Below are 16,563 nucleotides of genomic sequence, written 5' to 3' on the forward strand. Positions count from 1 at the left end.
TTCTGTAACAGGGGGTACTTTATTTAATATAATACACAAGTTTCAGTGAGTCATGTGACAGAAATGACATCAGAACTCACCGTTTATAAGGATATCATTTACAAGTTATTCATGGTTTTTGTGTATTATATATATCTATATATATATATATATACTGACAGGAATACAATAACTACTCACCAGTAAAGATACTTTGTGTCTTATCCTGGGGGGGGATCCTGTGTGGACACCCCAAATGAATCAGCCAGAAGAAAAGAAAAGTTGGGATACAGGACAAATCCAAAGCAGTAAATAGTTTTATTGAGGAATAATAAGATAAAGCAATAATAAAATAAAGTGGAAGATTTCTGCTGTGGGATTGTCCCTCCACTTCTGATTGTTTGGTGTTACTGCTCCTTTAATCAGTGAGAGTCAGACGAGACGCGGGTGCAGTAGCCGCTGGGGGCGGCAGAGGGCGCAGTGGAGCAGTTTTCCCGCAGCAGCAGAATCAGTTCAGGTTTGAGCGGCTCAGACTTCGCGACTGTTTCACTTGCGCCCAATTCTCCTCCAGATGATGCGACAGCGGGGGCAGAGCGGGGCCACACATTGTACATCCAGCAGCAGGAGGAGGAGGAGGACTGACATTAACGGATCAGAACACGGACCTTCCTACAGTCTCATCTCCCTGAGCTGCTGCCGCTGAGCGACCAGCGATTTGGGGCGTTTGTGACTATGGAGCCGGTCACTGCCTCTGTATTAGACCCGAGTCTCACCGTCCTGCTGTCAGAGGGGAGAGACAACTTGTACAACAGATCAGGTACAACCATATGCGGGGGTCGCCGACATTTGCCTGGGGGGGACAATATCCAAAGTCCTAACAGGACAGTGCCCCAGGGATCTTTCATCCCAATAAAGGGTTAAATGCAGATTTAAGGGGACAGTCCTTTAAAAACTTGTGACTTATTTTAACCCTTCCCTGTGTGAAAGCTTTTCCCCCCTCTTAATATTGTCTTACCCCCCCCCAAGGCTCTGGGGGCCCTTTATTTGTGCCCCCTGCTCCCTAGTCTGGGTTAAACCTTTCCATTAACTTTTAGTAGGTAACACAATGGTTAACTGCAAGCAACTTTTCAATTGGTCTTCATTATTTATTTTTATAGTTTTTCAATTATTCGCCTTATTCTTCTGAGTCTTTCCAGCTTTCAAATGGGGGTCACTGACCCCATCTATAAAACAAATGCTCTGTAAGGGTAAGTCCACACTGGGCGTTTTGGGGAGATTTGGTCGCCTGACGACTAATCGCCTCGTCTTTGCGGCGACCAATCTTCCCAAACGCCTTCCCTGACTCTGCGCCGGCTTAAAATTAAAAAACACCGGCGCTAATCACACGCGGCGGTTCGTTTTCAGAGGTTGCCTCACGAAGAATTGTGAGGAATTGTTATTGCTACTTTGTATTACTCCTCTTTCTATTCAGCACCTCCCTGTTTATAATCCAGTCTCTTATTGTCAAATCAGTGCATGGTTGCTAGGGGAATTTGGACCCCAGCAACCAGACTGCTGAAATTGCAAACTGGAGAGCTGCTGAATAAAAAGCTAAATAAGTCAAAAAACACAAATAATACAAAATAAAAACCAATTGCAAATTGTCTCAGAATATCCCTCTCTACATCATACTAACAGTTAATTTAAAGGTGAACAACCCCTTCAATGACTTTGCTGGAGTAATTCACATTCTCCCCAGCCAAACCCCCTTTTCCCTTTAATAACCAGAGAATTACCTGTATTTAGGGACGATTATTGATGTATGGCAGCGCACTCCAGACCACATTCAATAGTCACCAACACCGCAGTTGCTTGTTAAAAAGATAAATTTTATTTGAACATTAGGCTAAAAAGCGTCTGAGGTCTGACGCGTTTCGTGTTCACACACTTCCTCAGAGACCTCATGCTCACTACCATGTGCACCCCTTATATTCACAAAGACCCTCCCCTTAGAATTAACATATCAATTAAGAAAGCCATTAAGACAATTACTTGTACACGAATGGTTAAAAACAATGTTACAAATGTTCAAATACTTGACTTATTGTTGCTTACATTTCTGTTCAAAAAATTGTTCCTTTTATATGAGTTATATATCCTAGATTAAGTTCGCAAATCATGTAACACACGTATATATTCAGTCAACTTGACATTGTATTTTGGGTCGCTATAAAAGACATAGTAGTTTTTTATGTGTATTCTTATAGTAAGTTTTAATCTCGCCAGTAGCCAAATGATATTCAGTTACTTTTCTTATTAACATGTTACATTGTATCTCTACTGGCTCGAATCCCCAATTGTAGACCCAAAATACAATGTCAAGTTGACTGAATATATACGTGTGTTACATGATTTGCGAACTTAATCTAGGATATATAACTCATATAAAAGGAACAATTTTTTGAACAGAAATGTAAGCAACAATAAGTCAAGTATTTGAACATTTGTAACATTGTTTTTAACCATTCGTGTACAAGTAATTGTCTTAATGGCTTTCTTAATTGATATGTTAATTCTAAGGGGAGGGTCTTTGTGAATATAAGGGGTGCACATGGTAGTGAGCATGAGGTCTCTGAGGAAGTGTGTGAACACGAAACGCGTCAGACCTCAGACGCTTTTTAGCCTAATGTTCAAATAAAATTTATCTTTTTAACAAGCAACTGCGGTGTTGGTGACTATTGAATGTGGTCTGGAGTGCGCTGCCATACATCAATAATCGTAACTTGGCGTTTATTTCTTGGCGACGGACTTGGGGCGGCTGCACCCAGGTCACAGCAGAAATCCGGTAAGCTAAATACTAAATTGAAGATTGGGGCTATCGCAGTTGGGGACGATTTTTCTCTTTCTCCCCCCTTCCTTAAGCGAGAGGCTCGGGGCAATTGGCACCTGAGCCAGTTTAACTTAATGGTGAGAAAAATTTGAAGTTAACAAACATTATCGAATAAGCCTATACCGGATTTCACAACTCTCTGTATGAGTGTGAAATAAATTAATTATCATTAACCTGTATTTAGGGAGTCACATTACTGATATGACTGATATGACTGACATGACTGATATTACTGATATTACTGATTTGACTGATATTACTGACATGACTGATATTACTGATATTACTGATACTACTGATACTACTGATATTACTGATTTGACTGATATTACTGACATGACTGATATTACTGATATTACTGATATGACTGATATTACTGATATTACTGATACTACTGATATTACTGATATGACTGATATGATTGCGCACATGACATGGAGGGAGCAAAAGCTTCTTTACAACTGATCATATTGTATGAGATCCCATTTATTATACAACATACCTGGGCAATGGACAAGTCACAGGTTAATTAGAGAGAAATCAGTGATCTACACCTTCCTTGCTTGAAGAAGTCACAATATAATGTATTAGTGGAAAAACATATAGACACACAAGAGGGTAATATCTAGGGCAACCTCTGTTCCTAAGAGCTTACACTCTACTTGTCAGTGAATGTGAGGGTGCAAGGAATAAACTTGATGGTACAGTTATTAGGTACAGGGGGACAGAGATACAATGGAAGGGCCTAGTGTAGAAGGCGGGTCACTGGCAGATATAGATGCTATAATGTTTATATTAAATGTTTATATTTAATGTTTATATTTAATGTTTAATTTAATGATTATATTTAATGTTTAATTTAATGTTTATATTTAATGTTTAATTTAATGATTATATTTAATGTTTATAGTTAATGTTTATATTTAATGATTATATTTTATGTTTATAGTTAATATTTAATGAATCTGTGAGGGAGATGCATATGTGGCACCACAGTAACTTTTTCCATTAAAACTCAGAATACTTTGGATTCTTTGTCTCTCTTATGGTCCAAGTTTTTGAGAAGTAGAAGTGCCCACCTCATAATGCCTCCTTATCATGTGGCCCACAGATATCACTAAAAGGCACCGTGGGGCCAATGAATCACTCATTCCCCTCTCTTGGTAGGGAATCCCATAACCTGACTGCCCTTACAGTAAAGAACCCCTTCCTATGCTGATGGTGAAATCTCCTTTCCTCCCCACCAATGAATCACTCATTCCCCTCTCTTGGTAGGGAATCCCATAACCTGACTGCCCTTACAGTAAAGAACCCCTTCCTATGCTGATGGTGAGATCTCCTTTCCTCCCCACCAATGAATCACTCATTCCCCTCTCTTGGTAGGGAATCCCATAACCTGACTGTCCTTACAGTAAAGAACCCCTTCCTATGCTGATGGTGAGATCTCCTTTCCTCCCCACCAATGAATCACTCATTCCCCTCTCTTGGTAGGTAATCCCATAACCTGACTGCCCTTACAGTAAAGAACCCCTTCCTATGCTGATGGTGAGATCTCCTTTCCTCCCCACCAATGAATCACTCATTCCCCCTCTCTTGGTAGGGAATCCCATAACCTGACTGCCCTTACAGTAAAGAACCCCTTCCTATGCTGATGGTGAGATCTCCTTTCCTCCCCACCAATGAATCACTCATTCCCCCTCTCTTGGTAGGGAATCCCATAACCTGACTGCCCTTACAGTAAAGAACCCCTTCCTATGCTGATGGTGAGATCTCCTTTCCTCCCCACCAATGAATCACTCATTCCCCCTCTCTTGGTAGGGAATCCCATAACCTGACTGCCCTTACAGTAAAGAACCCCTTCCTATGCTGATGGTGAGATCTCCTTTCCTCCCCACCAATGAATCACTCATTCCCCCTCTCTTGGTAGGGAATCCCATAACCTGACTGCCCTTACAGTAAAGAACCCCTTCCTATGCTGATAACATGTACAAATTGACTGTATTGTAGTAAATAGTCTCCAGACCAGAAGTAACTGTTACAATGAGATATCCAATATTTCCAAAGCAGAAGTATATATAAATATTGTGATACAAGAAGAGACTGTATGTTCTGTATGTGATTTACCTATTGCCCCTATAACCAGCCGCACTGGAGACTGAGGGTCCCACAATATCTCAGTCACATGACAGCGGCTCCAGCCGTCTGACTCTCTCCCCTGATTAACCTCTCACAGCTCAATAAGTCGCCGCCTCACGGCAGTTTCCCGCACGTCAGCAGGGGAGAAATGGATTATATTATATATATATATATATACTGACTTGTAGAAATGGCACTTTAGTTAATAATTCATGCAAATGTGCCTCACACATTGCATCTCATTAAAGGGGAAGTATAGCCTGTCACATGTTTATTCAGATACATTGAAATCTATTTCCCTTGATTAAATAAAAGCCCAACAGTTTCTATCAGATGCGTCGTGGATTTATAAATATGAATTGGTTTGGCTTTGTAAAGGAGATATCATGTCAGATAAATTTACCTGCCCTATGATACAGTGAGGGCCCAACAGGTGGGATTTCACCACATCTAATGCTACTGATCCCATATTAAGCAGCAGTCCTGTCCTGCTTTGTGGCAGCTGAGATTCTAGCTATCTGTATAACAGAACATTCTGTCCCAGTGGCTGCACAGATTCTATCTGATCCCCATTGTAAGCAGCAGTCCTGTCCTGCTTTATGGCAGCTGAGATTCTAGCTATCTGTATAACAGAGCATTCTGTCCCAGTGGCTGCACAGATCCTATCTGATCCCCATTGTAAGCAGCAGTCCTGTCCTGCTTTATGGCAGCTGAGATTCTAGCTATCTGTATAACAGAACATTCTGTCCCAGTGGCTGCACAGATCCTATCTGATCCCCATTGTAAGCAGCAGTCCTGTCCTGCTTTATGGCAGCTGAGATTCTGTATAACAGAACATTCCCAGAGATAGTTTGATTCCCAGCAGTGCATCTTTGTGCTGAACATTCACCCCCAGTGGAATGAGATTTGGGATCAGTAAGTGTCAGCACATTAGTGAATATTTAATTTCTCGTGTTACTCATAAGCGTCAGTAGAGGGTTCAGATCCCTCAGATGCCACTTGTTACCCCCCCTCTCAGGAACGTGAGAATATTAAACTGAGGGACATCTGTCAGGGAGGTTCTTGTTATCCGTTAATCCACCTGGAACCAGAAGCCTCAGTGAGGGGAGTGTAGAGTTTCCCTGTGGAATTATTGGTTAATGTGAGATATTTACCTGCTACTCCTGTGGCCCAATTGGGCAGCTCTGAACATGAGTGGGGGGAGCAGTGGCAAGTGCTGAGGGGCATCGGGATCCAATAGGATCGCAGGGTTTAATGTTGATAAAAATCTATTTGGCTGCACCAGCCCATTGTTGGGGCACTTAGAAACCTGATTGGTAGAATTGGCAGAAATTGTCTAAATATCAATGGCTTGAAAATCCCATTGGGATTCAGTCCCAGTGAAAATCACTATCTGGGGGCCAAGCGATCCGATCATTCTGATTTGTCCCATCATGTTAGTATCGAAATCAGGTAAAATCCCTCTCATTTGCCAACTTTCCAAATTATCTGGACAGAGGGTTAAATTGGTTGAATGTGCCCTCCCCAGCCTTAAAGGGGAACTTCTCCCAAAATAGAATTTTGCTAAAAGAAGAAAATCTGGTTTTAAGTAATTTCCTAATATAAAGGAATTGGCTCAGTGTGTGACATGGGGATATGGTGGTTCTTTCTTCAGGGGCTGCGGGGATAACAAGCACATAAAACCAGTCCTGCACCCCCTTTTCAGTTAGTCACCCCTCAGCCTGGGGTGGGGATGGTTCTGCCCAATAGGAGGAGGTTGTTCTGCCCCGTCTGGGAACCTTTACACAAGAGCAGATTTCACTTATCTCTGACTGACCTTGTGGAAAACCAATTTGCAGGTTATAATTCCTGGGAAATAAACCAAATACTCTGGTGAATAAATATCTTTTTAAAGGAGGAATCTCAACCCAAAAACTCTTTTTGTGAATGAAAGGAAATACAATTGTAATCATTGTCCCAATATCCATTCATTCCTTATACTCACTGGGTTTTTACCATTTTACCATTTACCAGACCTGGAGGTAGACTGACTTCTGTTAAGTTGTTTCAGGAGTCAGAACCAGCAGTGCAGAGAACACATAGACAGACACTGACAGACAATATTGATAACATGAGAATGAGGGACGAATGGATATTAGGAGGTTGCTTAGAGTGATATTATCTGTCATTAACTAAATGAGCAGAGTTCCCTTTTCCAGTGCAAGTTGTAAGATATTTGAAGGAAATTTGCTGCTGGTCTTTTAATGGCTTTAAATTAGAAAGAAAGAAAGAAATGCAGAGGGTGAGTCAGGGGAATTTGAGGGGTAGAACCTAAGAACCTAGTGCTGGTCTCTGTGGAAATCCATACGGAAGCACAGATCTTACTGTGAAATATTGCCTTGTTGGTTTAGTTACCCTTTAATCGCACCAATGCTGTGTTAATAAGTCTCACTAAGTGGAAGCTTAGGGCCATGTGAGTAATCAGTTCCTACCTCTTCAGGGACAGCATTTTTTAGGACTTGGGTGATTGGTCCCATAGCAGGACAAGATGGAGACAGTAGGACAAGATGGAGACAAAAGATGGAGACAGTAGGACAAGATGGAGACAGTAGGACAAGATGGAGACAGTAGGACAAGATGGAGACAGTAGGACAAGATGGAGACAGTATTGTAAGATGGAGACAGTAGGACAAGATGGAGACAGTAGGACAAGATGGAGACAGTAGGGCAAGATGGAGACAGTAGGACAAGATGGAGACAGTAGAACAAGATGGAGACAGTAGGACAAGATGGAGACAGTATTGTAAGATGGAGACAGTAGGACAAGATGGAGACAGTAGGACAAGATGGAGACAGTATTGTAAGATGGAGACAGTAGGACAAGATGGAGACAGTAGGACAAGATGGAGACAGTAGGGCAAGATGGAGACAGTAGGACAAGATGGAGACAGTAGAACAAGATGGAGACAGTAGGACAAGATGGAGACAGTATTGTAAGATGGATGACAAGTAGGCAAGATGGAGACGGTAGGACAAGATGGGACGTAGGGCAAGATGGAGACAGTAGGACAAGATGGAGACAGTAGGACAGATGGGAGACAGTAGGAACAAGATGGGGGAAGATTGGACAGATGGAGGACAGTAGGGCAAGATGGAGACAGTAGGGCAAGATGGAGACAGTAGGGCAAGATGGAGACAGTAGGACAAGATGGAGACAGTAGGGCAAGATGGAGACAGTAGGGTAAGATGGAGACAGTAGGACAAGATGGAGACAGTAGGACAAGATGGAGACAGTAGGGCAAGATGGAGACAGTAGGGCAAGATGGAGACAGTAGGACAAGATGGAGACAGTAGGACAAGATGGAGACAGTAGGGCAAGATGGAGACAGTAGGGCAAGATGGAGACAGTAGGGCAAGATTGAGACAGTAGGACAAGATGGAGACAGTAGGGCAAGATGGAGACAGTAGGGTAAGATGGAGACAGTAGGACAAGATGGAGACAGTAGGACAAGATGGAGACAGTAGGGCAAGATGGAGACAGTAGGACAAGATGGAGAAAGTAGGACAAGATGGAGACAGTAGGACAAGATAGAGACAGTAGGGCAAGATGGAGATGGAGACAGTAGGACAAGATGGAGACAGTAGGACAAGATGGAGACAGTAGGACAAGATGGAGACAGTAGGGCAAGATGGGGACAGTAGGGCAAGATGGAGACAGTAGGGCAAGATGGAGACAGTAGGGCAAGATGGAGACAGTTGGGCAAGATGGAGACAGTAGGGCAAGATGGAGACAGTAGGGCAAGATGGAGACAGTTGGGCAAGATGGAGACAGTTGGGCAAGATGGAGACAGTAGGACAAGATGTCTATAAAATCTGCTATATCTCCTCGCAGTTCATGCTGCAGCCTGTAAGTACAGACCCTGATGCCAGCCTGGGAATGTTCCAGCCGTGTTATTATGCTAAATATGCCCTTTCCCTGTGCTCCTGAGATTGTTAGAATGAAGCAGCTCAGATCTGTATTAATGAGCTTTTGTCTCATTTTGTGTCGGGTTTCAGCCCCCAGAAATAAATGTAAGACTCCTGTTGTACAGCACATGTTAGCTGCATTGCATGTATATACAGTATATATATATATAATGTTTCAGAAAGTACCCGCACTCTTACATAGTCCAGTGGTAAGTACTTGATCAAAAGCTTGGCATACAAAGTTCAAATTGGATCAGTACTCCAATTGTTTTCCAATTTGAACTGAAACGTTAGTTTTTCTGTTTGAATAAACCCCCTTTTTTTCCACTTTAAGACCTGTGAGTGCTAGCTTTTATTGAGATATATATATATATATATATATATATATATATATATATATATTAACCAACGAGTGACAGCACTCCGAGGAATGTAACAACAACAAAAAAAAAGGGATAAACTAAATTTATTTAATCCTACATTTCGGTTCTATATTGGAACCTTCATCAGGGAAGAAGACTATATATATATATATATATATACATAAGGATGGGAGCTGCCATAGAGTTTCTGATAAAAAAATGAATGAATAGACCTGTGCCCACTCAGATATTGGCCAGGCTCACAGTGAACAGCCTCATAGTTGTGTAAGTTACAGGAAGGGTTAAATTCCACTGCCCCCCTCCCCCCAATAAACTGACTTATTAGCACATTTAACAATTATTTGTACTATTTATATGAACTGACACTGGCTAATTATTGTGCCCCTGAACTTTTGGAACAAGACTTTTTCCATGAACATATATTACAGCTACTGATCAGTCCACTGGTCCCCCCGGGAGTTGCTGGGTCTGTTTCCTCTGTAGTCTACAGGGTTAATTAATTCTGATGCATTGGTGCTTACAAGAAGCCGCTACTATGTCCACCCCTCTACTAACTGCCACAAACAAATGCGACGGGCAATTATTGCTGCGCGTCATGTAGCGAATAAAGTCGCCTTGATGTATTGCCCAATAACTGCTTCATTACGTTTAAGAAAACACTCTGTAAATCAAACTTTTACGCGGCTAAAAGAGAATATTTCACGCTACGTTGCGAGGCTTCTCCAGCCAGGAAGGGGTTAATCTAAACGGCGACTGTCACCCAAAATACATGGGCAACATTCACAGCGAGACGCACAAGCGAAAGATTCTCCTCTGCTCCGCGCTGATAAATGTAACAATTATCCCAAACTATACAAGTCAACTTGCGGGTCCCTAACAAACTGAAATTAATCTTGGCTCTTAACTAACGAGCTGCAACTGCCGACTTACCCAGAAATACCACAACTGCCACATCAGTCACTGGGGCAGCACAATTTATTAAAGGGGAACTCCGCTCACACACTGTGTTCTGCAGAATGAAAGATAATAGCAACTTCCTAATATCCATTGCCTGATGGAACTATAGCAGGGTGACTGTTACCCCAATGTTTCTATATATCTGTAACCTTGTTATGAGCTAAGGGGGGCCAGTCTGAAGGTCAGTTAGGGGGAGATTTGGGGTGAGTGTTTAGTTGTGCCCTGGGTACCCCTGGAACTATAGCAGGGTGACACCCCAATGTTTCTATATATCTGTAACCTTGTTATGAGCTAAGGGGGCCCAGTCTGAAGGTCAGTTAGGGGGAGATTTGGGGTGAGTGTTTATTTGTACGCCTGGGTACCCCTGGAACTATAGCAGGGTGACACCCCAATGTTTCTATAAATCTGTAACCTTGTTATAAGCTAAGGGGGCCCAGTCTGAAGGTCAGTTAGGGGGAGATTTGGGGTGAGTGATTATTTGTACCCTGGGTACCCCTGGAACTATAGCAGGGTGACACCCCAATGTTTCTATAAATCTGTAACCTTGTTATAAGCTAAGGGGGCCCAGTCTGAAGGTCAGTTAGGGGGAGATTTGGGGTGAGTGCTTATTTGTACCCTGGGTACCCCCTGGAACTATAGCAGGGTGACACCCCAATGTTTCTATAAATCTGTAACCTTGTTATAAGCTAAGGGGGCCCAGTCTGAAGGTCAGTTAGGGGGAGATTTGGGGTGAGTGATTATTTGTACCCTGGGTACCCCTGGAACTATAGCAGGGTGACTGTTACCCCAATGTTTCTATATATCTGTAACCTTGTTATGAGCTAAGGGGGCCCAGTCTGAAGGCCAGTTTAGGGGGAGATTTGGGGTGAGTGCTTATTTGTACCCTGGGTACCCCTGGAACTATAGCAGGGTGACACCCCAATGTTTCTATATATCTGTAACCTTGTTATGAGCTAAGGGGGCCCAGTCTGAAGGTCAGTTAGGGGAGATTTGGGGTGAGTGTTTATTTGTACCCTGGGTACCCCTGGAACTATAGCAGGGTGACACCCCAATGTTTCTATAAATCTGTAACCTTGTTATAAGCTAAGGGGGCCCAGTCTGAAGGTCAGTTAGGGGGAGATTTGGGGTGAGTGATTATTTGTACCCTGGGTACCCCTGGAACTATAGCAGGGTGACACCCCAATGTTTCTATAATCTGTAACCTTGTTATAAGCTAAGGGGGCCCAGTCTGAAGGTCAGTTAGGGGGAGATTTGGGGGTGAGTGCTTATTTGTACCCTGGGTACCCCTGGAACTATAGCAGGGTGACACCCCAATGTTTCTATAAATCTGTAACCTTGTTATAAGCTAAGGGGGCCCAGTCTGAAGGTCAGTTAGGGGGAGATTTGGGGTGAGTGATTATTTGTACCCTGGGTACCCTGGAACTATAGCAGGGTGACTGTTACCCCAATGTTTCTATATATCTGTAACCTTGTTATGAGCTAAGGGGGCCCAGTCTGAAGGCCAGTTAGGGGGAGATTTGGGGTGAGTGCTTATTTGTACCCTGGGTACCCCTGGAACTATAGCAGGGTGACACCCCAATGTTTCTATATATCTGTAACCTTGTTATGAGCTAAGGGGGCCAGTCTGAAGGTCAGTTAGGGGGAGATTGGGGTGAGTGTTTATTTGTACCCTGGGTACCCCTGGAACTATAGCAGGGTGACACCCCAATGTTTCTATAAATCTGTAACCTTGTTATAAGCTAAGGGGGCCCAGTCTGAAGGTCAGTTAGGGGAGATTTGGGGTGAGTGCTTATTTGTACCCTGGGTACCCCCTGGAACTATAGCAGGGTGACACCCCAATGTTTCTATATATCTGTAACCTTGTTATGAGCTAAGGGGGCCCAGTCTGAAGGTCAGTTAGGGGGAGATTTGGGGGTGAGTGCTTATTTGTACCTGGGTACCCCTGGAACTATAGCAGGGTGACACCCCAATGTTTCTATATAATCTGTAACCTTGTTATAAGCTAAGGGGGCCCAGTCTGAAGGTCAGTTTAGGGGGAGATTTGGGGGTGAGTGATTATTTGTACCCTGGGTACCCCTGGAACTATAGCAGGGTGACTGTTACCCCAATGTTTCTATATATCTGTAACCTTGTTATGAGCTAAGGGGGCCCAGTCAGGAAGGTCAGTTAGGGGGAGATTTGGGGTGAGTTTTATTTGTACCCTGGGTACCCCTGGAAACTATAGCAGGGTGACACCCCAATGTTTCTATATATCTGTAACCTTGTTATGAGCTAAGGGGCCCAGTCTGAAGGCCAGTTAGGGGGAGATTTGGGGTGAGTGTTTATTTGTACCCTGGGTACCCCTGGAACTATAGCAGGGGTGACACCCCAATGTTTCTATAAATTTGTAACCTTGTTATAAGCTAAGGGGGCCCAGTCCTGAAGGTCAGTTAGGGGGAGATTTGGGGTGAGTGATTTATTTGTACCCCTGGGTACCCCTGGAACTATAGCAGGGGTGACACCCCAATGTTTCTATAAATCTGTAACCTTGTTATAAGCTAAGGGGGCCACAGTCTGAAGGTCAGTTAGGGGGAGATTTGGGGTGAGTGCCTTATTTGTACCGCCTGGGTACCCCTGGAACTATAGCAGGGTGACACCCCAATGTTTCTATAAATCTGTAACCTTGGTTATAGAGCTAAGGGGGCCCAGTCTGAAGGTCCAGTTAGGGGGAGATTTGGGGTGAGTGATTATTTGTACCCTGGGTACCCTGGAACTATAGCAGGGTGACTGTTACCCCAATGTTTCTATATATCTGTAACCTTGTTATGAGCTAAGGGGGCCCAGTCAGGAAGGTCAGTTAGGGGGAGATTTGGGGTGAGTTTTATTTGTACCCTGGGTACCCCTGGAACTATAGCAGGGTGACACCCCCAATGTTTCTATAAATCTGTAACCTTGTTATAGCTAAGGGGGCCCAGTCTGAAGGTCAGTTAGGGGGAATTGGGTGGAGTGATTATTTGTACCCTGGGTACCCCTGGAACTATAGCAGGGTGACTGTTACCCCAATGTTTCTATATATCTGTAACCTTGTTATGAGCTAAGGGGGCCCAGCCTGAAGGTCAGTTAGGGGGAGATTTGGGGTGAGTGCTTATTTGTACCCTGGGTACCCTGGAACTATAGCAGGGTGACACCCCAATGTTTATATATATCTGTAACCTTGTTATAAGCTAAGGGGGCCCAGTCTGAAGGTCAGTTAGGGGAGATTTGGGGTGAGTGATTATTTGTACCCTGGGTACCCCTGGAACTATAGCAGGGTGACACCCCAATGTTTCTATATATCTGTAACCTTGTTATGAAGCTAAGGGGGCCCAGTCTGAAGGCCAGTTAGGGGGAGATTTGGGGTGAGTGCTTATTTGTACCCTGGTACCCCTGGAACTATAGCAGGGTGGACACCCCAATGTTTCTATATATCTGTAACCTTGTTATGAGCTAAGGGGGCCCAATCTGGAAGGTCAGTAAGGGGGGAGATTGGGGTGAGTGTTTATTGTACCCTGGGTACCCCTGGAACTATAGCAGGGTGACACCCCAATGTTTCTATAAATCTGTAACCTTGTTATAAGCTAAGGGGCCCAGTCTGAAGGTCAGTTAGGGGGAGATTTGGGGTGAGTGATTTATTTGTACCCTGGGTACCCCTGGAACTATAGCAGGGTGACACCCCAATGTTTCTATAAATCTGTAACCTTGTTATAAGCTAAGGGGTCCCAGTCTGAAGGTCAGTTAGGGGAGATTTGGGGTGAGTGCTTATTTGTACCCTGGGTTACCCCTGGAACTATAGCAGGGTTGACACCCCAATGTTTCTATAAATCTGTAAACCTTGTTATAAGCTAAGGGGGCCCAGTCTGAAGGTCAGTTAGGGGGAGATTTGGGTGAGTGATTATTTGTACCCTGGGTACCCCTGGAACTATAGCAGGGTGACTGTTACCCCAATGTTTCTATATATCTGTAACCTTGTTATGAGCTAAGGGGGCCCAGCCTGAAGGTCAGTTAGGGGGAGATTTGGGGTGAGTGCTTATTTGTACCCTGGGTACCCCTGGAACTATAGCAGGGTGGACACCCCAATGTTTATATATATCTGTAACCTTGTTATAAGCTAAGGGGGCCCAGTCTGAAGGTCAGTTAGGGGGAGATTTGGGGTGAGTGTTTATTTGTACCCTGGGTACCTGGAACTATAGCAGGGTGACTGTTACCCCAATGTTTCTATATATCTGTAACCTTGTTATGAGCTAAGGGGGCCCAGTTTGAAGGTCAGTTAGGGGGAGATTTGGGGTGAGTGCTTATTGGTACCCTGGGTACCCCTGGAACTATAGCAGGGAGACACCCCAATGTTTCTATATATCTGTAACCTTGTTATGAGCTAAGGGGGCCCAGTCTGAAGGCCAGTTAGGGGGAGATTTGGGGTGAGTGCTTATTTGTACCCTGGTACCCCTGGAACTATAGCAGGGTGACACCCCAATGTTTCTATATATCTGTAACCTTGTTATGAGCTAAGGGGGCCCAGTCTGAAGGTCAGTTAGGGGGAGATTTGGGGTGAGTGTTTATTTGTACCCTGGGTACCCCTGGAACTATAGCAGGGTGACACCCCAATGTTTCTATAAATCTGTAACCTTGTTATAAGCTAAGGGGGCCCAGTCTGAAGGTCAGTTAGGGGGAGATTTGGGGTGAGTGATTATTTGTACCCTGGGTACCCCTGGAACTATAGCAGGGTGACACCCCAATGTTTCTATAAATCTGTAACCTTGTTATAAGCTAAGGGGTCCCAGTCTGAAGGTCAGTTAGGGGGAGATTTGGGGTGAGTGCTTATTTGTACCCTGGGTACCCCTGGAACTATAGCAGGGTGACACCCCAATGTTTCTATAAATCTGTAACCTTGTTATAAGCTAAGGGGGCCCAGTCTGAAGGTCAGTTAGGGGGAGATTTGGGGTGAGTGATTATTTGTACCCTGGGTACCCCTGGAACTATAGCAGGGTGACTGTTACCCCAATGTTTCTATATATCTGTAACCTTGTTATGAGCTAAGGGGGGCCAGCCTGAAGGTCAGTTAGGGGGAGATTTGGGGTGAGTGCTTATTTGTACCCTGGGTACCCCTGGAACTATAGCAGGGTGACACCCCAATGTTTATATATATCTGTAACCTTGTTATAAGCTAAGGGGGCCCAGTCTGAAGGTCAGTTAGGGGGAGATTTGGGGTGAGTGTTTATTTGTACCCTGGGTACCCCTGGAACTATAGCAGGGTGACTGTTACCCCAATGTTTCTATATATCTGTAACCTTGTTATGAGCTAAGGGGGCCCAGTCTGAAGGTCAGTTAGGGGGAGATTTGGGGTGAGTGCTTATTGGTACCCTGGGTACCCCTGGAACTATAGCAGGGAGACACCCCAATGTTTCTATATATCTGTAACCTTGTTATAAGCTAAGGGGGCCCAGTCTGAAGGTCAGTTAGGGGGAGATTTGGGGTGAGTGATTATTTGTACCCTGGGTACCCCTGGAACTATAGCAGGGTGACACCCCAATGTTTCTATATATCTGTAACCTTGTTATGAGCTAAGGGGGCCCAGCCTGAAGGTCAGTTAGGGGGAGATTTGGGGTGAGTGTTTATATGTACCCTGGGTACCCCTGGAACTATAGCAGGGTGACACCCCAATGTTTCTATATATCTGTAACCTTGTTATGAGCTAAGGGGGCCCAGTCTGAAGGTCAGTTAGGGGGAGATTTGGGGTGAGTGATTATTTGTACCCTGGGTACCCCTGGAACTATAGCAGGGAGACACCCCAATGTTTCTATATATCTGTAACCTTGTTATAAGCTAAGGGGGCCCAGTCTGAAGGTCAGTTAGGGGGAGATTTGGGGTGAGTGATTATTTCTACCCTGGGTACCCCTGGAACTATAGCAGGGTGACTGTTACCCCAATGTTTCTATATATCTGTAACCTTGTTATGAGCTAAGGGGGCCCAGCCTGAAGGTCAGTTAGGGGGAGATTTGGGGTGAGTGTTTATTTGTGCCCTGGGTACCCCTGGAACTATAGCAGGGTGACTGTTACCCCAATGTTTCTTTATATCTGTAACCTTGTTATGAGCTAAGGGGGCCCAGTCTGAAGGTCAGTTAGGGGGAGATTTGGGGGGATTGATTATATGTACCCTGGGTACCCCTGGAACTATAGCAGGGTGACACCCCAATGTTTCTATATATCTGTAACCTTGTTATGAGCTAAGGGGCCCAGTCTGAAGGTCAGTTAGTGGGAGATTTGGGGTGAGTGTTTATT

General features: G+C 44.2%; 1 protein-coding gene across 1 annotated transcript in view; it reads left to right on the forward strand.

Annotated features, from left to right (window-relative positions):
- Nucleotides 1–311: 311 nt before the first annotated feature.
- susd3.L (sushi domain containing 3 L homeolog) overlaps nt 312–16,563 on the forward strand; it is a 35,008-nt gene continuing 18,756 nt past the window's right edge. The window contains exon 1 of the mRNA XM_018240400.2: nt 312–796. Coding sequence (XP_018095889.1) covers nt 712–796 — 85 coding nt within the window. The 5' untranslated portion in view covers nt 312–711. The remainder of the gene's footprint in view (nt 797–16,563) is intronic.

This window comes from Xenopus laevis, chromosome 4L, assembly GCF_017654675.1.
Source record: "Xenopus laevis strain J_2021 chromosome 4L, Xenopus_laevis_v10.1, whole genome shotgun sequence".
Taxonomy (NCBI): domain Eukaryota; kingdom Metazoa; phylum Chordata; class Amphibia; order Anura; family Pipidae; genus Xenopus; species Xenopus laevis.